Source organism: Cololabis saira, chromosome 5, assembly GCF_033807715.1.
Source record: "Cololabis saira isolate AMF1-May2022 chromosome 5, fColSai1.1, whole genome shotgun sequence".
Lineage (NCBI taxonomy): Eukaryota > Metazoa > Chordata > Actinopteri > Beloniformes > Belonidae > Cololabis > Cololabis saira.
This window is the reverse complement of record NC_084591.1, coordinates 28,374,038-28,399,123: the sequence shown is the minus strand read 5'-3', so window position 1 is coordinate 28,399,123 and position 25,086 is coordinate 28,374,038. Positions and strand designations below refer to the sequence as shown.

The 25,086-nt window shown below is 38.6% G+C and overlaps 1 protein-coding gene across 2 annotated transcripts; it reads left to right on the top strand.

Annotated features, from left to right (window-relative positions):
- Positions 1–602: 602 nt before the first annotated feature.
- cpt1ab (carnitine palmitoyltransferase 1Ab (liver)) lies at positions 603–21,560 on the top strand. Of its 2 annotated transcripts, none has more exons than XM_061721460.1 (19): positions 603–740; positions 5,009–5,171; positions 5,724–5,866; positions 6,830–7,001; positions 7,755–7,856; positions 8,430–8,567; positions 8,702–8,779; positions 9,888–9,995; positions 11,088–11,172; positions 16,646–16,841; positions 17,340–17,528; positions 17,607–17,712; positions 17,802–17,918; positions 18,218–18,382; positions 18,783–18,914; positions 19,026–19,178; positions 19,285–19,398; positions 19,615–19,707; positions 19,813–21,560. In XM_061721460.1, the coding sequence occupies exons 2-19, from the start codon at positions 5,031–5,033 to the stop codon at positions 19,897–19,899; spliced, it is 2,319 nt and encodes a 772-aa protein (XP_061577444.1). In that variant the 5' UTR covers positions 603–740; positions 5,009–5,030; the 3' UTR covers positions 19,900–21,560. The 2 variants fall into 2 exon arrangements, with proteins under 2 accessions (XP_061577444.1, XP_061577443.1); XM_061721459.1 differs by lacking the exon at positions 11,088–11,172 and adding an exon at positions 10,559–10,646.
- The last annotated feature ends 3,526 nt before the right edge of the window (positions 21,561–25,086 follow it).

Below are 25,086 nucleotides of genomic sequence, written 5' to 3'. Positions count from 1 at the left end.
AATTAGGAAGAAAACAAATAACAAGCTTTTATGTAACTCAAATACTACATATTTTTTTCCACAAATAGGCATATTTTGAAACATTTTGAAAAATGATTCCATAATTTAATGAGAATAAAAATTTTAAAAAAAATGTTGCGAAACTTCACCTCTCAGTGTGAATTTGATCTTTTCTAATTTTATGTATAACAGAACATCTGTGCCTCCATTTAAGAAGAATTAGTCGCCTTTTAGTTCAAGTTTATTTGAGATACATCATTGTATAACAATAATGATGTTTCTTACACTTTGACACAAGAGGACCGCTCTATTGAGGAAAAAAAAAAAATCAACTTCAATGCACAAAAAGTTCGTTTTACTTCTGATAAAGCTTGTACGCTCTCGGGAGGAACGACATCTGGTGTCTTTTTGTGTGACTCACAGGTTGTGTGAGTGTCCTCCCATTGTGTAGTGTGTAGCGACTTGTATTTGCAGAGACAGGCTCTGGATCATTGGGCTTTTAGCCTCCTGATGAATCGCAATCGAACTTCATGGTGGAGTGCTGTGCTCCCGCAGCCCGTCTCCAGGGGGCGCTGCTGCAGGGCAGCGGGGAACCGTGACGCGGCCGGAGGGCCGTCCCTGCTCCCCCGTCTCTGCTCATTCATGCTGGGCGCTCAGCACTAGCAGCTCCGAGCAGCGGCCGTCGAGCCACATCTCCGTCAAAGCACAGACCCGCTTCCTCGCGCAGATAGAAAGCGTCGGTGAGTCTTCTCCTTTCTTTATCTCTTTCTGGGGGCTGTGGGTTTCTTTAGTTGTAGCCGCAGGGGACGAAAAACAGCCCAGCATGAAATATGTCGGTATTTCCAGCGCGACGTCAACATGACCGTGAGTTTGGAGCGTTTCCTAGTGTGTCCTGCTTTCCTCCACCTTCACAGCGCGACCTGCAGGACCACAACTCAAGTTTAGGCTTCATATTTGGGCTGTCTAAGTGCTCATTATAACAGCTGGTTCATATTATATGTCAGGTAATCGAGGTTCCCACTGAATATAATCATTCGTTTAAATAATGCAACTCTTATGGTTTGTTTTTTGTGAGCTTTAACCCGAACAATCCAGACTAAACACCTGGTTGTTATTATGTTGTTACCCCGTCATGAATGTAGGCAAAAGTCCAAATAAAGGTCATTCATCACCTGGCAGCTCCTTTGCAATAGACCTGTAATTCTGTATTTTTTTTTTTTGTAATTCAAGTTTTTATTTCCTATTCTTTGGTGTTTGACAGTACAAAACCTCACATTGTGAGACATTTCTTATTATACACATTACATGTAATATCAGTGTCAGAGCAAAACCAAAATAAACTAAAGATGCAGCGTGAGCATTACTGTTCGTAAAGAGAGCATATTTGTAATTCTGTAATTAAGTATTAATACATTTCAGTAATTATGCATCTAAATGTCTTTATTGTGTCTAACCTTTGCCAAGAACAATTTCAAGGTGTGTTTGTGTTGAAGTGTCACCTGCGAGTGAAGGTCAATAGAAGTCTGGTTGTGCTGATTGTGCTGTCCCAATTGTATAAGCATTATTGGGTTTAATTCTGTTTACTTTCATGAAGGAGATGACGACATTTTTATTAAATATGAAACATTTTTTTAGAGGTACGCAAAAGTGACCTCATTTCACACAGTCCACGTGGACGGGATGGTTGTTTTAATACCTGGCATGTAACCTGTATGTTTTGAACTTGTTTTGAGTTGGAAAAATAACAGTTTGTATTAGATCCAGCCTTAAAAGGCCTCGGATGAAGGTGTGTGATGCAGACCGGGTCAATTTATGCTGCGAGTCGGAACTCGGTTCTGGGAATGACGTCACAGACGAGTTATCAGCGTTCCAGTTACAAAGTCGGAAAACAAGTTTGTAGTTCGCGTATACCACATGAAAAATGTGAAGTACACTATAGCAGCATATATATGCTGAACAATACTTGTATATGACTGATCTAGTGTGACCAAAACTAGAAAGAAGTGCTACGAATTATTACAGAGCTCTCTTCTACTGTTTACAACCGGGGCAGCCATCTTGGAATGTGAAGTCGGGGGTGGTGAAGACTCTCCCACTTTCCCAGTGGGAAATCCCACTTCGAGGGGCGTTCCAGTTGAAAAATCCGACTGGGAACTGGGAAATTCCCACTTCCGAGGACAAATGGAACGCGGCATTAGCCTGTAGTTGTAGGAGGTGCAGTTGACAGAAAGGCTTTCACAAACAGAAAAGGGTACCTGGCTGTTTATGAAATATGAGTTATTATATAAAATATAATAACTCGTCAGTGGTGCCTTCTCCACGCTGTCAATGTGAACACGTTGACTGTGTTTTTGCGAGTACAATTGTGTCAGTTTTAGCCGGTTCCGCGTTAAATCGACGCAGAGCCTACGCCGTAGGGTACGCGGCGACGCGCAGCGTACGTGCGGGTCGACGCGTACCCTACGTCGTAGGCTCTACGCGGAACCATAAATCAGCCTTAAGCGGCGCAGTGCTGCGACCTTTCCCCTAGTTTCTGCAGCAGGGCTGGTCATGTGATGCTGGTGGAGGAGGAGGAGGAGGGACTGGCTGCTGCCCTGTGAGTGGATGCAGCTCACTCCCAGGCCTGCAGACGTACACAAGACGTGTGCTGTTTTCAGAGTACTTTCCGCTCCAGTTCAATGAAATACTTAGTGAATAATATGCAAAATAGGAAGAAAAAAAACTTTCATTCTTAGATTGAGGGAGAGGAGATTAGTAGAGGGACTCGGCTCCAGTCATTCCTTCTGCAGACAGTCAGCAAGCTTGGTTGTAGCCGGGGCTGGGGAGCATTTCAAATGTCAAGAATCAATTCGATTCCGATTCAGAATTGATTATCAAGATTTGATTCGAATCGATTCCGATTCCGTTTTTTGAGCTGTTGCATGAATTATATGACTGTGTAGTAATGCAACATATTAATATTAGTATTATATTGAGATTCAACAGCAAGTATTGGCAGCTAATGATGCTGTAAGGACCAATTACCTCCCAGAATGCTGATAGAACTGCTTTCAGAAACAGTTTTGTGTGGGTCAGAATTATCAAACAGATCCAGGGCAGATCCAGGGCAGCAAACAGAGGTAGCGCCCTATGAAATCGCTTTTAGTTTTTCCCATATTTATTTATTTTTTCCATTTTCTGTCTTTTTCGATTTTTGAATTTTGAGAATTTGTTTTTTTTAGCATTTTAAGCAACTGTAACCCTAAGACAGTATATAAAATAATGAAACATAGACAATGTATGCAATGATAACTGAAAACTTTAATGTTTTCATACCTTTAAACATATTTAAAGGCAAAAACATGGCACAAGTTATTCTCGTGTCCAACAAAACATTCCTTTTTTTTGGGCATAGACAAAAAAATTACCAAAAGATGTAATGTAATGATGAAAAAAAATCGATCTTTAGACATGAATCGATTTTTAGGAATAAATATGAGAATCGATTTAGAAGTGGAAAATCGTTTTTTTCAACACAGGCCTAGTTGTAGCATTCTGGACGTCTAAATCTTGAAACAAGCTGCACCTTTTGAAGGGTTTTAAACCTTCTTTATTGTACTTTGGATCCTACGAGGTTATCGGAAATAATTGATGATTAAGAGTCGATCTCAGGTATTTTGACAAATAAAGAAGACATTTTTATCTAATTTAAAGTTTTACTGATTGTTAATTTATTTACATGTACATAGTAAAATATTTTAGTCCGTCTGAGTTCTGAGTTGTAGAAATTGTGTAAAGGGGAAATCAAGATGTTCTGCTACTTTTTTTTCCATTGATAGTATACGTTTTTTTTTTAAAGGGAACTGTTTCTGAAGTATTGATAATCATTAATAATATTTTTTAATGTATCAGTATAGTCTAAATTGTATAATTAAACCAATATTCAACAGTAATATTGCGTATCACATGTTTTCATAACATCCTAAAGCCCTGGTGTAATTTGTTGTCAAGATACTAGCTACTGGCCCTTTGCTTCCTACCAGTAATGTAAAAATGTAGAAATTCCTGAATATTAATAGTCAGTAGTTCCAAGCTCTTTCCTTTGTCACACCGTCACCCAAAGAAGTAAAGAGTCTGTGCGCCTTACCAGTTCAGAGATGGCTGTTTAGTTGACAACATTATGTACAAAAAAGCTTATTGAAGGTATATGTGAAATTACAGTATATCCTTTGTTTTTTGTTTGTTCTTTTCAATGATATGCTGTGTTTTTTGAACTTCTCAATATTTATTGTATTTAATACTTCAGATTTTAAGCAATTTTCATTCAAACTAAACATAAAACACTGTCACTCTAAGGTTAATATTTTAAATTATTTGGTCATTTCATTTAGATTTTTTTCAAATGCTTGTTTCAATGTTATATGGCTCGTGTGACTAGTTATTAATCCTCATTTGTTTTCATAAAATATATATATATATATATATATATATATATATATATATATATATATATATATATATATATATATATATATATATATATATATATATATATATATATGTACACATACACATTTTTAGGTTTCTAAACTGCCTGAGAAACCTTAACCTTCAGGTTGCCAGAACTGGCTCCTCCAGTATTTGAGTTGTTACATATTATCTTGCCAGACATCACCTTTCACATTCAGTGGGTGTTTCTTTACTAAGAAGTCCAGTTGATAAACTATTTCCTCAATAACTATCACTGTTATTGAGGAAATGCTGATTTGTAATTCAACAGACTGAAACTGATCCCTGTTACAGATTGTCCTGATATTTACCTGGCGGTGAATATTCACAGCTGCATTCAGATTCTGATTCTGGTAATTAGACAATACCAGCTGCTTTCTTGCGATCACTTTGGTCACCCTAATAGATTCTAATGCCAAAGATTAATGTAAATGAAAAAAAAAAAACAACTGTATGGCCGGTGATCCTTATGTGTGATGTACACTACCAGCTGTTTAAATTGCACACTCTTTCCCTACAGTGACTGCACACTAGTAGCCACCATGGCAGAAGCTCACCAGGCGGTGGCCTTTCAGTTCACAGTCGGCCCTGATGGCATCGACCTACATTTATGCCACGAGGCTCTCCGCCAGGTCTACCTCTCTGGCCTTCACTCCTGGAAGAAGAGGTTCATTCGCTTTAAGGTAAAAAAAATGAGTTAAACGAGCAAATGGTCAATGTCCATGCAGTTATCTGTACAGTAAGGGAAACTTTGTTGAGCTTTGACCGAGTTGTTATTATTACACCTTTTTAGCACTTGGTATCTCTCAGCATCTCTCAGTCAATTAGCAACATCATACGACCCTGAGCAGTGCTATGGGTTTTGTTTTGGATGAGTGCTGTACTGTAAATCTGTTTACAGTACATAAACTGGTTTTCACTGAGACGTCATCTTTTCTCCCACAAATGGCCAACCGTGACAGTGACGTGGCCGTCTCCTCTTTGGGTTTTACTCTTTTACCTTGTTTTCTGTTTACACACAGTCATTCTGAAAAAAAACTCAAACCCAAAGACCTTTAAGCATTTGGTCAATGATTGCAATTTTATTTTCGTTTAATGTTTGTGCATGAGGTAATGATGAGTCATGTTGCCACAACGTGGCACAATGACACAGGACGTTGTGACATTAATTCCTAGATTATAGTCTGAACCTGACTGACCTTTTGGAGTCTTGCGTTTGACTGGTGTTTTCACAGAATGGCGTAATGACTGGTGTGTACCCTGGTAGTCCAGGTGGGTTCATGATAGTGGTCGTGTCCTACATGTCATACAACAAATATAGACAGCTGGATCCATCCCTGGGGTTGGTTGCCAAGCTGGGAGAATACATACCCATCAGGTAAGTCTACAGATGTTGATAGATACAGTTACAGCATTATGTAGTTGTTTATTTTTCTCCCTTTTTCTTAGATGCCAGATAAAAATCAATCAAGAAATAATCTCTTTTCTATTTATTTATTTATTTATTTATTTATGTATTTATTTATTTATTTATTTATTTATTTATTTATTTATTTATTTATTTATTTATTTATTTATTTATTTATTTATTTATTTATTTATTTGTGTAGTGGGAATGCACCCAAAGAAGTTTCTGGTTCTTTTTAATATCTATCATGTAGGAAATGATTGATTGTTTAATACAAGATAGATCTTGCCTATCAGTAACATTCTCTACGTGATATATTGTTCCAAGAATTGATTACCTCCTTTATACAAACACCATAAAGCTACGCGATGTTATAGATCTTTTAATGCTTCTTTCTTATCAACAACATTGGAGACTTTCGTTCAAGGGCTTGTTTATCAAAGTTAATGAATAAAAACATCTTACAGCACTTGTTATCGTCATTATTGTTGTATAAATATAGAATATCCGGTGGTAAAACCCAAATTACCTCTGCAAAATGCATTATCACTCATCAAAAATCAGCCACCGACACAAGGCTCATGCTTCAGTCAGTTGCGGTGTGTTTTTAATACTCTCAAGAAGATAAACAATCCAGCTGTTGTTGGTCACGATTTAATCTTTCTTTGTTGATATTGGGTTTGGGTAAAGTCTGCTGTACTACTTGGAAGATTCTCTTGTGTGTCTCTTGTCAGGTTTTCAGCGGTTTTCAGCAACCTTAAAAACCTAATTTAAACACAATATCACAATAAGCATATAATACATTGTTTTAATCCCCATTAAATCAGTCTCATTTTATAAATTGTATGAAGAAACAAAATCTGGATTTACTACTGTTTTATTGTCCACCTTCTGTCTCTCTCTGTTATTCTTTCTTTTGGTATAAATCTGCAGCCAACACATGACCACAGACAGCCAGAGGATAGTTGGAGGAGTTGTAGTGGGCACAGGCCTGTGGGTTACCATAATAATGATTATGAGGAATGTCCTGAAGAGCCTCCTGTCGTGGCACGGCTGGATGCAGGCACGCCACGGCACTGTGCCCTTGTCTACTCGGCTGTGGATGGTAAGGCAGTGATGCAGTTTTGCCTTTTTTTTCCCTCTTATATTTAAGTTGTCTACATCTAGATCTGTAGGAGTTGTAGCAAATGTTTCTTGAACTTTGGCTTTGCAGTTTTTGCAATAATGTTAAAAATGTGATGTGAAAGGTTATGCACACATTTTTAATAAAAAACAAACTTTTAACTATTGTTTAGACAGTCAAAATAATGTAATTAAAATAACAACAACATGAGATATTGCAGCAAAGTATTATATAGTATATATGCAAGTATTCACAAGAAGCAAGAAATGAAATTCACTAAACTGCACTAGAGGAGTTATGCTTTGTTCTTGGATAGAGTGTCCCTTCAAAGTGGCTATTTTTGTTTGTCACTTTATGATTATATTATCTTGAGGTAAAACTTCAGAATTGAATGATTTGCATTTTAAATAATACAGTTTAACTGCTGGACTAAACATTGTTTATTATTCACTGCTATTGGTGAAGTAGTTTAATTTGATGCTAATAATCTCAAGGCTAGTGTACATTTTTTGTAAATTTATATTGTCCAGTGTTAACGAGTTGAGAACAACCCTTTTGTATCATCGGTTTCAGTACAAGATGTAGTTTCATCCTTCCAAGTTTAGTCTATTTTCGTTTAACATGTTAAATTATTGCACTTTTGTTTCATACTGTACTAAGCAGAATACAAGAGCAACCGAAGGTTAAACCTTGGTTTTAGATTGTCCTTTCCTATTATCTGTTCTCCATGTCCAGCTGCTGGTGAAGATATTCTCTGGCAGGAAGCCAATGCTCTACAGTTTCCAAAGCTCCCTGCCACGTCTACCCGTCCCCTCCGTCAAGGACACCTGCAGAAGGGTAATTTTCACTGTTACTGCCTCACTGAACTGGTGCTTTGTCTGCATTTTATAAATGTTCACAATGGTCCAAGCACTGGAAATTATGTTCATGTTTTGAGGAAATTTGACAAATGATGTAACACCAGAAATGTCTTTGAATTAAGTGCTTTAAATGCTTTAAAACAATCAAACTCAACATTAGTGCTTCGCTGCTACACAGCGAGTAGCTCTGCTTTAGTTCTGAAGATATCATTTCTAAAAGCAATGTGATGCCAGTCAATTACACAATACCATTTGTATATGTAAAGGTTGTGTTGATTCTGATTGATTTATGCCCTTCAGATGATCTTGTTTTGATTCAGTGTGTCTGTACATAACGAGCAGAAGGGCTGATAAAAGAAGGAGCATGTGAATTTGTGTGACACAGAGAAAAGGGCAGAATGTCTTTCTGTATGGGTTTGAATAAATTACAAAAGAAAACATAGTTTTAGCAAATTACTACCATTGATATATCTGGGCAGCCTGCCAAAGTGTTAATATTGGGTCGGAAACAGGGATTCTACTTCATGCTGCCTTTTTTCTCTTTTTCTAGTACCTGGAGTCAGTGCGTCCCCTGATGGATGATGAGCAGTTTGACAGGATGTCCGGGTTGGCTAAAGACTTTGAGAAGAATCTGGGACCCAGACTGCAGTGGTATCTTAAACTTAAGGCATGGTGGGCGTCTAACTATGTAAGTTAGAAGGAATTACTTTCTTCTCCACTCGGTCTCAGACACTGTCCTGTGTCTCCATTTAGGTCTGAGTGAGATAGGCCTGTCTGATCACAGTACTCTTCTTTCTTTCCCACTTCTTTCCCCTGGTGCAGGTTAGTGACTGGTGGGAAGAGTACATTTACCTGAGAGGCCGCGGACCCATCATGGTCAACAGCAACTATTACGCCATGGTAAGAAGAAAAAAAAAAACTGATTTGATGTGCATTTTTTGACAAATTATAGAGAGATGTTTTAGATATCTTATTTAGTATTATTTACTAATTATATTATTTAATGTGATATTAGAAATGCACATTTGATTGGCACGTTTTCCTTTTTTATTGTAAGGTTATCCATGCAGCAACATAAATCCACCTGTGTGTGTTCAAATAAACATTGTTACCATGGCTGTAATATATTCTTAAGGGAATATACTCCAGCCACAGTTGTACAGTCTTGGGATCTTTGACATCTTGGCTGGTAACACTATAATCACTACTGTACTAAAGGATAAGTAGCCCCCTCAAGTTCCCTGTTTGCCTTGTTTCTGTCTAAAAGAGTCAGAAAGTTGGCTCCTAACATCATATTTGGCTTTCAAAAGTACAAAATGGCATTTTCACCATCAAAATAACAGTTTTATTATCTCACATAAAAATGGATATCTGTCGCAAAACACAAACAAACAATTAAAAACGCTACCATCAAAGGAGATAGTCTGATGTGTTAGGGTTTGGGTTTCAATATGAATAATTTGGACAGATTTATACAAGTAGATATGTTTCTTAAGGCAGATACATACTCGCATTTCTTTGTGGAACATTTACCCCTTTTGCCGGTCACGGTGCCTGTATGTAAGAGCCACTTTCCGGAAAGGCGTAAAATCTGATCACCTCTTTTTTCCGCCTCCCGAGGAACTAAAATGTGTGAAAAAGGAGAGACAGGTCAAGTATGTAAGGGCCATCCCTTCATTCCTTAACCAAGTGAGAAGTGTGAGAGGTTAACAACTTAATTTACAAATAATTGTGATTTCCTGGATTTTTTTCTTTCATTTTGTCTCTCATAGTTGAAGTGTACCTATGATAAAAATGACAGACCTCTCTCTCTCTGGTTAGTCAGTGGCTGACTAAATACTTTTTCTGCCCCACTGTATACAGCTTATTTATTGACTGTACACAACACTGATACAATTATTAAAGAGATAAGTGGATTGCCCTTATGGCTTGGGGTTACGCAGGATAGACAACTTGTTAAAAAATATACAGCTGATTATTGATTAAAAGCTATGAATCTTCTTCGCAGGACTTTCTGTATGTGTTCCCCACATCCGTCCAGGCTGCCCGGGCGGGTAATGCCATCCACGCCATCATGAGCTACAGACGAAAACTGGACAGAGCTCAGATCAAACCAGTGAGTACAGAGCCTCGTCTGATGATTATGTTGAACTTTTGTCACTGAGAATGCTCTAACATATATTTATTAATGAGCATATGTCTGACAATGCTGGTTCCATGAAGATGTTTAATTTTGGCATTAAGATTTACAAATTAAATGGTTCTTTATGTGTTGTCTCTTTGGGTTTCAAATGAGAACTGGTTATCTTTCACAACATCTCTTTTCTCATTGTCTTACTCAGACTTTGGAATGAGCCATTCTCTGTGCTATTGTTATTACAACCTAAGCAATATCAAATGCATTTCTTCGAAGGGTTAGTTAATTGTGCAAAATGAATGCTGGGGATTTATCTGGTACTTTGTGATGTTATCTTTTCCTGCATCTCTGTCAGTCTTTAACCTTAACCTGATGCATGATACAAAAGTGCAAGTTTAAACTGCATTTGCACAGTACTGCAGTATGTTATTTGAACACAAACTTGCAAACTTTACATGCATGAGCTTGCTGTGTTACACACTTACAATAGGTTTTCTCTGTTTTATTGTTTTGTCATTTCGCTATGTCGGACGCTGCGTTAGATATACTTGCTGGCGAACAAGGTTCCTCTGTGTTCTGCTCAGTGGGAGCGAATGTTTAACACCTCCCGCATTCCTGGTGTGGAGACAGGTAAGAAGAGGGAATATTTCAGCCATGCCCTCTGACCTCTCAGCCCTGCGACCCTTAGTTGTTGCCTTGGAAACCCTGACTCCTATGCTCATTCTCAGCAGTACAGCCCTGAAACAGTCTCATTGGCCTCTGCAGGTAATCATATCAAGATCTGTTTAAGTATCCTAAAAATATCTGTATTTTTTTGTGAAACATCTGCTGTTGGCTCAGGGCTTTGCTGGTGGGTTTGAGATGGTAGGCCACTGGTTTCTGGACCCTGCTTGTACCTCTTTCCTCGGGAGCCTTCTAAGGTCCCCCCTTCTCATGACTGCTTGTCAAATCAACCCTCATTAATCTCACTCCTCTTCATATTCCCAAGTCCGAAGGTGTGTGTTGCTTTCTGGGGACTTCAGTAAATTGCTTTGTCATCTCTGTGTTTGACTCTCCCCTTTTACTTTTCAGCTCATGCTCCTTCACACTATTCCCATGTGCTCAGCCCAATACGAGCGTATGTTCAACACAAGTCGTGTTCCAGGTGTAGAAACAGGTAGAGTCTTTAGCAGTGCTCCCTTCACCACAACACTCTGACTGTACTTCTCCTTGAGACAATTCTCAATCTCTCTGGATTTATAAATAATCTGCCCTCTGTTACTGAACATTGCATGTGTGCCGATTAATGCACATTAAAATATGAATATGCATGAGATTGAAATTTAATTTCAGAGGAGCAAAAGCATTAATTGTAAAGGAAAGATGTCTGTGTTTTTGTGTAAGAAAGAACATAATGAAAATCACTTGATCCCTTGATGTAGTGGGTTTTTAGTATTAGGCAAATGCAGCCTCAGATGAACAACATGGAACCTTTTTTACCATTTCATTTAACAAACGTGAAGCCAAAAGGAGGGGAAAAAATGACTATGAACCAGGTACCACCACGATTCAGTAGATTGTAGATAGACCTTTATCCAAAATACTTTGAAGTAGTAATTTCCTGAATGACTTAATCATTCTCTCACATCGTTGTGGAGGAATTTTGCATCATCCCTTCAGTTCATTGAGGTTTTGGGGTATTTAGATCTTGACTTTGACTAGGCCCATCCAAAACCTTGGTTCTTATATTTTTTAGCCCTTCTGTGCTTTTGATCATTGTCCTTTTGCATGACTTGGTTTTGGCTAATATTTAGCTGTCATACGTTTGACCTCACATATGCCGATAAAATACTTTGCTGTACAGAGGTGTTCATAGCCGATTTAGTAACTGCAAGCAAGGATGCTGTGGTTTGGAAACAAAAAAGCCAGAATAAACTTCCCTCCACCACTGTTCCTTACAGTGGATATGGGATGTTTTCCACCAAAGCATTGTTTGGTTTTCACTAAACACGGAGTTTGGTATTACAGGCTAGGCAAATTTATTTGAATAGCACATTTCAGCAACAAGGCAATTCAAGGTGATTTACATAGTGAAAACATGAAAAGTACAGAGGAAAAAAAAGATTATGAGTTACAGTGCAGTGGCATAATAAAGAAAGTTAGACTTAAACTAGAGTTACAGTGTATTACTGAAATTAACATTGTCTAAATTTAAATTCAAAATGGTTTAAAACATTCAGACAAAGGCAGTTTGTTCCAGATCTGTGGAGCATAAAAGCTGAATGCTGCTTCTCCATGTTTGGTTTGGATTCCGGGGACAAAGAGCAGACCTGAACCACAAGACCTGAGAGGTCTGGATGGTTGATATGGCAACAACAATTCTCCGATGTATTTTGGTACTAAACCATTCAGTGACCGGAGTGATGTGAAGTGAATATCTTAGTTTCACAACTATGGTAGCAGCATTCTGAATTAGTCGTAGTTGTCTGATTGACCTTTTAGGCAGACCTGTGAAGACACTGAGTCATGCCGTGACTGTAATCATTCATGCTTCCGCTGTCCTGTCACTTCTGGAAGGGGGGAGTCCCAGGCCAATCAGTAGCTCGGCTAACCATGGTTTGCGTATAGATTGATTGATATTTTAAGAAACGGATTATCTGGCTCTAATAGCTCGATTTCAAGAACTCCAGTTCGGTTTGACTACAGCTCGACTTTTTATTAATTTCCAAACTTTGATATCAGTTGGACTAAGGCAATAATTAGACTTTCTCTTAGTGCATGTACTGAGTGTTGCAGTTATGTATTTGACTGAAAATAAAAGCATGTATGAGTTTTTCAAGATCCTGCTGAGACGTTCATCCTTTGATCCTGGTGATGTTCTTCAGGTGATGGGAGGCCGACTTTGTAATTATTTTGATGTGTCTCTGAAGGTTCAGCTCTGAGTCCATGACTAGGACAAGATTTCAGGCCTTATCAGTGGTTTCTAACTGAAACACCTGAAGTTGTGTGCTGACTCTTAAACACTCTTCTTTCAGTCCAAAAACAACTACTTCAGTTTTGTTTGCATTCAGCTGAAGAAAATGATGGCACATCCACTCATTGATTTGTTCAATGCATCTACTCAACGCTTGTATCCGCTCATTGTCACCTGGTGACAGTGTAATGTAAAGTTGTGTATCATCTGCGTAGTAATGGTAACTTATCTTGTTGTTTATTATTACCGGTATTTGAACTAGCGGAAGCATGTAAATGTTAAATAGGAAGGGTCCTAGAATAGAGCCTTGGCGAACTATTGACACAAAGTAATCCCTTTCTTTTAAGTAAGACTCAAATCAGTCAAGTACTGTGCCAGAATGTCCGGCCCAATTCAGCAGTTGTTCTAGTAATTTACCTTGGTCAACTGTGTCAAATACTGAGCTGGGGTCCAATAATACCAGTGGTTCTTCCCCAGTCTGTATTTATGTGGACGTCATTGGACATCATGACAAGGACAGTCTCAGTGCTGTGGTGAGCACGAAAACCTCACTGGAAGACGTCAAAGCAGTTGGTCAGAGTTAAAAAGGTATTTAACTGTTGAAACACAGCTTTTTCAATAATCTTACTGATGAATGGTAGATTTGAGATGGGTCTGTAATTTTGCATTAGCTACTTGTCCAGATTGTTCTTTTCAACTGTGGTTTGATGACGGCTGTCTTCAAGGTCTGGATGAAAACACCTGACAAATAGGATGAGTTAACTATTTGGGTCAGATCAGATGCCATGACGAGTGAACTTTCTTGAAGAAAGCTGTGGGTAAAATACTGAGACAACAGGAGGATGAGTTTAGCTGATCCATAATATCCAGGTTTTTGTAGTTGATTGGGTAAAACTGTAATTTTGTCCAAACTGGTTTTGATTGGACACAGCACTGTTGCTGGACTTGATATTGATGCACTGACTGCTTTTCCAATTTTCTGGATATTCTCAATAAAGAAGTTGGCCAATTCATTGCAGGCCCTTGTAGAGTGGACTTCAGATGCTACTGGCACATGAGGGTTTGTTAACCTCTCTACAGGAGCAAATAAGGCATGACTGTTATTGGTGTTTTTGTTAATGATTCCAGAAAACAAAGATTACCCCTCATTCATCAGTTGTAAATTATATTTGTGAAATCTCTATTTATAGATATCACCGTGAACCTGGAGTTTAGTCTTTCGCTACCTCCGTTTGGCTTTTTGACACTCCCTTTTTTATCTTACTAGTGGGGCATTTCTCCACAGATATTCCTCTTTACAAGGGACAACCGTTACCATTTACTGAGTTACAGGACAGAGTGGAGGTGGAATAGTAAACTTGGTAAAAGGTTTCAGTTGAGTTTTCCTTAAAAAAACATTTTTGTATGACTTCTCTTGGGCTAGATGGAAATAGGGCTTTAAAAAAAAATCTAGAAAAGTGGTGAGACAGGGACACATGAGTCACAGAAACCTTGTAAAGTCCCTGACTGATGATCCTGAAGTCCAAAGTATGCCCGCATTTCTGCATTGCCTGTTACACATGTTGAGTCAAACCAAAACTTTTTAGCACATATAGTTCTCTGTCTTGAGGGTTGTCAACATGGATTTTAGTCTCCCAGAATGATTAAATAGTTGTAATCAACACATATTACAGACAGCAGGTCATTGGAATCCTTGAGTTTGCACTGTGTTTTAGAGGCCTGTAGACATTCATAAACATGGCACGAGGATGACCCTTTAGCTGAACAGTCAGATATTACAAAGAGTCACATTTTCCTAAGAAAAGCTTTTTACACTTCAGTGGCGACCCCTCCACCTCTTTTATACTCTCTTCTTTCACTTAGAAAACTAAAATTGGGAGGTGTTGACTCTATCAAAGCAGGTGTCCATTTAGGCACAATCTGTCCATAGAACGATATTACTGTGTAATGTACAGTGTTTGCATACAGTCTTGTTAACTACAGTCGTACGCTCATGGTCTTTTTGGAGAGAAGAGGCTTCTGCAAACCTTTAAAGTAAACCATACCCATAAAGTATTCTTTTAATTGTGATGTCGTGGACTTCAACAGGTAAAATGCTCACTGAGGGCTTTAGGGTCTGAGATGCAGCTCTTGGGTTTTCATGTAGGATTGCATGGTCTGATCTTGTGATTCATAATTGGGGATGTCCGCTCCTGGGAACTGTCTTGCATGCTTTTTTACTTGTGAATAAGATTTTTTAGTGTAGAACATTGAAATCCAAACTGTTTGTTTTATAATCCTTTAAACCCCTTAAAAACGCTTTATAACCCTTTGCTGTGGAGCTACAACAGCAAACTGCCAAAAAAAACAGTGTTTCTATAAAACTCTGCACACCTGCTGATGATCAGTTCTTTAAGGGCTGAACAGCAACAGTTGGCAATAACTTGGCCTGTTAAATGGAGACAGTAAGAGGAAACTTGCTTCACATCAAATTTACATCTTTTAGTAAATAATGACATTGGGGAAAAAGGTTACATGTAGTTGTTCATCTGAGACCCACAATTATATTGAGTCTATAATGCACAATTAGTACTGTGAGGATCTTCATTGAACCAAGTAAAACTTCCCCGATAACTGACACAAGGACCACTTTTATACACAAACCCAGACTTTGAAGACTTGCGTCAATGAAAAGGTGAATATTTATTTGTTTGCGTCTTAACTGTTTTTTCTTTTGTTTTTATAATATAAAATTGAATATAATATTCAAATTACCGTAATTGAAGTATTTAATATGACTCAGTTTCTTTGATGAATCATCAACATTTATTTTTATGCATGGTACATTTTTACATTCCTAAAGCGCAAATGCTGGAATGTGTGTTTGGAGTTATAGAAGTTGTAAAATGCCACTAGTCCTAATGTCGTCTCCACCCATCAAAAGAGTCCTTATTGTCATGTACCACGTAACAAGGAATATCTTTAGATAAAAAGAGTGAGACAGCAGAAGGTAGGAGAGGAGAGAGTAGGCCGGAGAGTCAAAGAGTGACATCAGCAGTTCAGAAGCCTGATGGTTTGAGGGTAGAAAATGTGTATGTCCTTGCCATATAGAAGCATCACAGGCTGATTATTATTAGGGAAGTCAACACAGGATATCACCAAAACACCTATATGAGTTTGTAGCAAAGATGCCACGCGAACAAGGCTCTGGTATTGCTTGTTCTTGGTTATGCATGGGGCTCCCCAAACATTGTCTTAGGTCATCGTATTCCCATCCCCCCCAACCTCTGTTCCCAAATGACTTTCCTTTTCCATCTCACATCCTGCATGTCCCATTTCAAGCTCCCCTACTTTTGGAACTTGATAGCCCTTCCAGCCCCAAGCTCATCACTAAAAATGTTCACATTTAAAACTAATAACCTAGTGACACATTATCATACTATGTTTTTCTTTTTTTCTTTCAAAACAAATATGGATCTCGCATCATTTTACTAGTGGGGCTATGATCTGGTTATCAATACCATAGTTCTCAGAAATAAAATGATGGGACATCCATTCTTCATTCAACTGTTGCTCCTTTTCTTTGAGGCAAAAACCCCCACATTTATTCATACACTGGAAATGATACAATTCAATAAATATTCTTCCAATTCTTGTATTTCTTCTTTTCTGTCTACCTTTTGTTCTTCTCACACAGATACAATTCAGCACGTGAATGAGAGCAAGCACATTGCTGTGTACCATAAGGGACGTTTCTTCAAGGTGTGGATGTTTTATGATGGGAGGTTACTGTTGCCAAGGGAGATCGAGCAGCAGATGGAGAGGATCCTGGCAGACAAGTCAGAGCCTTTGCCAGGAGAGGAGACGCTAGCAGCACTTACTGCTGGGGAAAGGTAGGTGGCAGTACCGAGTGAGTGGAGTCTATTGAATGAAGAGATAACACACTGTACATTGTGTACTGTACCAGGGAAGGAAGGAAAAAAAACACAGACAACATTTTGCAGGTTGACATTAATTACAATACACACTAAATTTATTAAGTTTGAATAACCAGAAATGGATGGATGGATGGATAATATTTGTCATGTATTACGTTGTTATGAAATAATTTACCTGATATTGACCCAGAAATGCTTAGTTACCACCACTAAAACACAACCTCTCACTGTTTTTTTGTTGTTGTTTTCACACTGTTGACAGACCTGTGTATATTCACTTGTAAATTCTAGGTGATCCGTCTGAAACAACAGTCTTACATCAAAAAACATCAACATGTTTCCTGTTGCTGTAGTGCATTGGCAGTGCATTGGCAGCCTACAATTATGCATGTCTTTAATGTCCTTTTTTACATGATGTGATCACCAGATCTTTTGTTCTTTTCCCCTTTGAAGGACTCCCTGGGCCAAGTGTCGTGACACATATTTCAGCCGTGGTAGGAACAAGCAGGCTCTGGATGCCGTCGAGAAGGCAGCTTTCTTTGTAACCCTTGATGACACTGAGCAGCGTTACGATGTCAACAACAAAGTCAAATCTCTGGACAGTTATGCCAAGTCCCTGCTCCACGGAAAGTGCTACGACAGGTATGACAGACTTGTGAATAGTTCCTCATTAATTTTCCAACTTGAACCTCAGGTGTTGACCCTTAGTTTTCTTTCCAGGTGGTTTGATAAGTCCTTTAATCTGATAGTTTTCAAGAATGGCACCATGGGACTGAACGCAGAGCACGCCTGGGCTGATGCTCCAATCATTGGCCACTTGTGGGAGGTACGCCAGTGTATAATGTCTGTGTTAAGACCACTTCTGATGTCACAGGGAATATTTTTTATGGATCATTTATGTCGATTGTTTTGTAGCATGTTCTTTCCACGGACCCTATTAAACTGGGATATACAGAAGACGGTCACTGCCATGGGGAGCCCCATCCCAACCTGCCTGGTCCTCAGAGGATGCAGTGGGACATCCCTGCTGAGGTAAGACAGTCCAGAACTCTCATACTGTAAACTAGGGTTTAATATTCATTAACACTAGTTTCCCTGTACTGAACTTTCTTCAAGAGTTTTGACACTTATCCACTTAATTAAGAAAATGAACGGCTGGATGAACACAATGATTGAAAAAGTGACTTTAAATGAACTCATGTCAATATAACAATTGATTTGTATTTCATTAGTCCGGCTTTTCTTAATAGAATGCATTACAGTGATATAAGTTATTTAAATGCATTTCTAGTTTTGCTTTGTAAAACATACACATTTATGACATCCTCTAGTGCCAGGAGGTTATCCAGCACTCACTGACAGTTGCCAGGAGACTGGCTGATGATGTGGACTGTCACATTATCCCATTCCACGAGTTTGGAAAGGGGAGGATTAAGAAGTGCCGCACCAGTCCTGATGCCTTCATCCAGATGGCCCTACAGCTGGCCCATTACAGGGTAAGTGCAGTTACATGAACTTCCAGAAGAACAGCTGTGCACTGCATGTGCACTCAGTGGGCATTTAAGCTCGCAGTACTGCATAATACGTATCCATTTTGACATAAAGCTTCATAACTACTTGCAATTTGAACTCTTGTTGACGGCCACCAGAGGGCAGTCACCACCTGATAACATGAATATTATTTCAGTGGTCCATGATTTTAATCTCATCATTCAGTCTAAACGTTGTTCATCCAAACTTTGAAGCGTTTTCTCTTATGAATCTTGCAGTTTATTTAATAATAGACATGCACTTCAATAATAATCATTAAGATAATGATAAAAATGAATTATCAGGATATTGTGAATATAAAAATTAACTCTGCAGAGTATACTTATCCATGTTCATCCTTAACAGGACAAAGCAAAGTTCTGCCTGACGTACGAAGCATCCATGACCCGCTTGTTCCGCGAAGGTCGCACAGAAACAGTGCGTTCTTGCACCATGGAGACGTGCAATTTTGTCCGTGCCATGATAAGAGACGAGACTGTAAGTTTCAACAGCACATCCGCACTTGTTGACTGACTGTTGTTTTAGTATACGAACTACTCTGTTTTTTCTTTGTCATGTTTCACTCTTATGTCTTTGCTGTCATTGCAGAGAGAGGAATGCCTAAGGTTGCTCAAAGCTGCTGCAGAGAAACATCAGAGCATGTACCGCTTGGCAATGGTAGGGGAGGGCATCGATCGCCACCTTTTCTGTCTCTACGTTGTTTCCAAATACTTGGGAGAAGACTCAGCATTCCTTAAGGAGGTATGAACTGTTGCTGTAATATATAATATAAGATGATCATTCTTAAAGCTCTATTCACTTTTTCATACAGTTTTGAGTACATTTTCAAGCGTTGTCGTTACACCAGGTCCTGTCTGACCCGTGGAGGCTTTCCACCAGCCAGACTCCTTTGCAGCAGGTCGAACTGTTTGATCTCGTCAGATACCCAGAATATGTGTCGTCAGGAGGTGGATTTGGTCCTGTAAGTTCATATTAATGAAGTCTGGGTAGTAATTTTTAAAAGTTTTTAAAAGTTGTGCAGTTCTTATGCTCTGCAGGTTCTGCAGTTTGTCGTCTTATTTTATCGAGGTGTATCTTCTCACTATGAATATGATTCACTGCTGTGTTTTTGTTTAGAGATTAATACTTAAACTGTTGGTTAGATTAAACATCCGTACCCTTTTTATTCATCCTCAAGGTGGCTGATGATGGTTATGGTGTCTCCTACATCATTGTCGGCGAAGACCTCATCAACTTTCACATCTCCAGCAAACACTCGAGTCCAGAAACTGTAAGTTCACTAGTTGTCCTTTCATGCAGACAGCCCTTATTCTTATTTGTGTCTGTTGTTTTAGGTTCTCTAAAATCTTCTTCCCCCCTTTTTTCTTTATTTCAGGACTCTCACCGTTTTGGTGGCAATATCAAACGGGCCATGTTGGACATGCTTGACCTCTTCCAGCTTGACAACAAAGTCACCAAGTGATGGCCACCACGTATCTCCTCATTTGTGGAATGAACACAAAAAACTGTTTGGGCAAAATTTATATTCTTTCTGAGGCGTGTATGGATTCAGTTATTGGATTTGGGGTTATTTTAATTTAATTAATCTTAGAGAAATAAGGATTATTAAAGATAGTTGGACAAATTAAATAATATGTTTTTGAACATATTATACATGCTGTATGTTTAGGAAAATTGAGCCTTTGGTAAAGATTGTACACATAAAAGTATTTATTTACAGAACTGTACTTACTGGTGCCTTAGTGACCCATTAATGTTCAAAAAAGGGCAGAAAGGGAGGAGACAAATCGAATCTGAGATTGAGCCTATATTAAGTCAGTGACTGACAGTTTAAGTTAAAGATTTGCTCAGTAGCATTAGCCAAGTTGCAATTATGTTTTAAGTTGAGAGGGTGCAATATTTTTACCGGTTGCTATTCCTATACTCACCAAAGCATCAACCTCGACATTATATATCAACCCATTTTCAGATGCTAGATGCACTACAATTTGAAATGACTCAAATTAAGAGACTGTTCTGTAGGGCTGAACAGCTGTAACCCTGATGGAGTAGAAATGATTGATCTGTAATAATAGCAAGAATTATACTCAGCTTTGAAGTAAAAGGTGACCCAGCACAGCATTGCAACCTATAGGACAGAGAGTTGGTCCCACCGTCTCATTTCCATTGCCTTTTGGACTCAAGTGTACAGTCAGTGTTTTTGTTCAGTTTCAGCTGCTGCGTTTTGACTTTGTAGAGATGAAGGCAGATGACATTTGTGTGCCTGTGTGTCATTTTCACGAATAGCTTTTGCTAACTTGGCTTGTTATCCTTAGGTGCAGCGTATAGCATTAAAAAATAGTGCTTATTCTGGGATGCTGTTGTAGACATTGAAATGCAGTGCAATAAGCTGGGAGGTAGTATAGCATGGCATTTGGTGGGTTTTTTGTTTGTTCTTTAACACAGTGTGGTCATCTGTAACTTTTTTCTCATCAAAAAATACCCTATGTTTTGCACTCCATGATTTCCCTTACGTTCAAAGTTACCAGTACTTAACCACTTCTGTTACACCAACGAGGATGGTAAACGTTTCTTAGCACTGTGTCAGGTGGTCAATTACAATAGAGGTTTGCAGCTCTTGTTGCCTTGTTGAGATGATGTGTAAGGACTTATCTCTCCATGACTGAAGGAAATCCTAGTTTTTCTTGCAATGACTTTGACAAAAGGTGAATACAGTTGGAATTGTCATGTATATGGATGCTTTTTTTATGTATATGTTGTCAATTCACCGCATATAAACTTTCCCATGTTTTAACTTTAATTCACACACATCCATATTTATGGGCTGAATGTGGCAAACTACAAGTACTAAGTTTTTTTTTTTTTTTTTACTTAAGAAGTAAAACAGATTAGCTTTTCTTTTTTTGTTGTTGGACAAAACTTATTTGCCATTAGACTTTGCCAGTATGTTCATGTTTGGCATTTTATTTCAGCAGACGTCATGTTTACAGTGCTGCATGTATCTTGAAGATGAAGCTGTATATGTTTGCCTTTTAATTTAAAGATATGTAAAAAAAAAAAAAAAAGACAAGCAGCTGATATACCAAACAAAAATTTTAACAATAAAGTGAATGTCAGACAGCGGTTAACTTGCATTGCTTCATATTTATTGTGTTGTTGTCATCATCATTATTATAATTAGATAACTTTGTAAAGAAAGCATGATACACAATTAAGGATTGGACTTAAAATTAGTAAAAAAAAAAACTATCACTTACATATTCAAAACAGACTTAATGTGTTTTTTTCCTTTCTAAGATTTCAGCTTGTCAAATTTGTAATTTCTTCTTTAAAGTTTTCTGAAGATGTGAAAATAATGCATGTTAATCCAGAAATATGGTAGATCTTTGAAAAGCATGTTTATATTGGCATTTAATCATCCTCAGATTTACGGTCCTATAGGATGCTACAGCATCAGCAGGTTCGATGATTTAGTTAAAAAGCTTAGTTTATTTTGTGTACCCTGACAGTGGGTAAAATTAACAGAGTGCACATGAGTCTGATGGTGAAAATCAGTTTAGAAGTGTATTGAACAGGTGGAAATTTAGCTTGTTAATGTTACTGATGATCATCAGTGTCACCTTGAGAGGTGTGGTGTCTCCCCCAAGTGACTTGGGCAATCACTGTAATTGGCATATTCGGTCCCAAAGTGACCTTAAAAAATGTCAACCTCCAATGTCGCTAGGTTTCGTCATGTAGAATTGGGAAATTGCATTCGTGAAATATCCCAGGTTGGGCTCCTGTACAGGTTCATAATTTAATTTGAGGGTTTTTTAGAATGATTCTAAATTGCCTGTAGCTGTGAATGTGCATATTTATCTGCATGTAGCCCTGCGATTAATTGGCCACCTTTCCGGGGTGTCCATCGCCTTTCACCCAAAAAACCGACGGGGTAGACTCCAGCAGATCCCTGCACCCTGAATGCTAATAAATAGGTTTAGATAATGGATGGATTGTTTTAATAAAATAGATTTATAAGCTTCTGTATTCAAAGAACACATGTTTTTTTCACCCACTCACACTTTCTGCCACTTAGGTTTCTGTTGTGGAGGCTAGCTTGGACTGAAACGTGGCCGTAACCTCCGGCCTCAACAACGCAAACACAGATGTGCCTGTAAGCTCTTTTATTGCCAGCAGAAGGTGACTCCTGTGGTGGTCCATTTCTAGAGAGGTTTCTTACAAAATCCATCACAACACATCTTCGGAAAAGCTTTATGGTCTAGATTTCTTCTTTCACATCTTGTTTGGCATGATAATCATGCTAAATTAGATGGGGTTTTTGGCCCATAACCTGAGGTGTGGTTTAATTCAGGACTATATTGTGACTGAAACTTCATAACTGTATGGGCATGTGAAGTTTTTCCTGTTTCTCAGATAGATCCATCACTCACTTTTGTGGCTCAAGCTGAAGATGTAAAAGTCCACAGAACAACAAACCAAATAATGATGTCGCCATGGGAAAGTCCATGTTCGGACAACTGTGACAGCATCTGGGTTGTTACACGACAGGAACACTCTGCTGTGATTGGTTGTTATGGTTAGGGTAGCAGAGGTCAAGCAGCACGTTTAACACCATCTACACTGCAAAAACACCTGTAGAAATAACCCCAATATTCCATTAATCTAGTCATAATCGTATTATTTTATATAAGATATAATAGGGTAAGAAGGATCCTTTTTTAAAAATTTTTTATTAGACTTTTTAAAAACTAGCAAAATAGTCTAAAACAGTTCTCAGTTTTATTGAAACAAGACTTTTTTTCTTTCATAGAAAAGAGTTTTTGCCGTGTAAGACCAACTATTTTTTATTTGCATTGTGCAAAATGTGCTGTTTGTGATGTAGACGGGTCACAAAAGAGAAGCTTCCACCGTAAAGGAGGCCTTTCAGGCAGTTTAGGGTCAGTGTGTTCTGTGGCAAAGAGACACAGAGATACAAATATTTTATATTCAGAAAAAAAAGGGTTCTATTATTCACGTATTGATGTCATAGATGAACATACCAGGTCACATTTTTGCTCCTAACAGATGACTACTAAGAGCTAGCTGCCGCACTAACAGGGGATTCTCTGTAAATTTCAATAATGTGATGCCTTTTTTTTCCAGCTATCCATTCCGTGAAATTGAGAGTCTTCTTTAAAAAGAGTCATTGTCCATGTTGCATCTTCATCGTGGTTTATCTTGTCTGAATTTCTATCTGGGTGCTTGATCCTCCCTCAGCTGCACTGAAGGGGTGTAATGTTTCTCACGCCTATGCCCATCGGCTTTTCTTAGTTCTGACAATTTGAAAAACCTCTTAAAACCAGTGTGACGTGAAAATGAGATCGTTCCTTCCTTGGCTTGGTGTTTCCTTAATCAAGGGGAAGCTGGCTGAGGGCATTTACCCGCCATAAGGACAGGTGGTTGGGCTCAAGTGGACAGCACCACGGAGCCATTTCCGTCTCTCGGGGTATTAATAAGTCCCTCCTGCCGGGCTGTTAGGGGTGTATTCAGTTATTCACTTAAACTAAATGGAGGACTTTTAAAAGCCACGGCGAGGTGACAGATTTCCAAAGAGAGCAGACAACAAATGATTACATGTGACTATTTCCCTTGTAGCTAGAACCTCATCTGCTCTCTGCTCCTAAACGCGTACTTCCACTATGGTACCCTTCACCCTGATGTGAATCCTCCGTGCCCCTGAACTTCCGAAACAGGGCTAACATTTCACTGCAGCATTCCCGGGGGTCGCTTGCTCCTCACTTACTTTGGGAATCTGCAGTTTGGCCACGAGAGAAAAAAGAACACATTTCAATACCTAGATCTTTATTCCAATAGCATCAAGCGGGTGCAAATGTTCAGTGCATCAAGGAGGATCTAAATATGATTTAAGCATCAGCAAAAAGCACATTTATCTCAGTTCAAAATGCAAGGCATTAGGGGAAACAATGACAAATGCATGTAGCTTTGATGGCTGGCCTGCAGACAACAAGCTTTAAGAATAGATTGTACACCTAATTGGTAAGCTGGAAAACCCATTTGTTCATGAGCAGACACTGAAACCTAAAACCTTGACTTGCACTTTCTAAAAGTAGACTTTGGAGAGATCCGTGGCCTCTGCCTGTCACCAGTTTAATTCATGTGCCTCTTGCTCCACAACACCCTCAAAGAAAAGAACGGAGCCAGTGTGGCCTCTCCTGTTTTATGAGGTTTACATGACTGCAGCAGTAGACGTGGTTCAATTTTTATCTTTTTTTTTTTTTTTTATCTGTTGGTAGTCTTTGATAGATGTTAACAGTAAAGAACATCCTCATTTCATCTGCCACTACGGTATGAAGATCATTTGTGTCATTCTTGATTTGAATTTTGGCAGGACAGTTAGTTTTTTTCTGCTCTGCTGAACAACTTATGTAAGGTTCTGTTATGCCCCAAACTAATTGGGTTGAATGCTTCATGGTGATTCGATGCACGAGGGGGAAAATAATTGGACCACTATGTCCGGCTTCTTAAATGTTAGTCAAAGGGAGGAAGGTTTTAACCACAAGATTTCTGGAAAAGCCCCACTGTGCTGTGAATTAATATTAAAGTGGAACATACTGAAGTTCAGAATGAATGAACATCAATCAGCAAACCA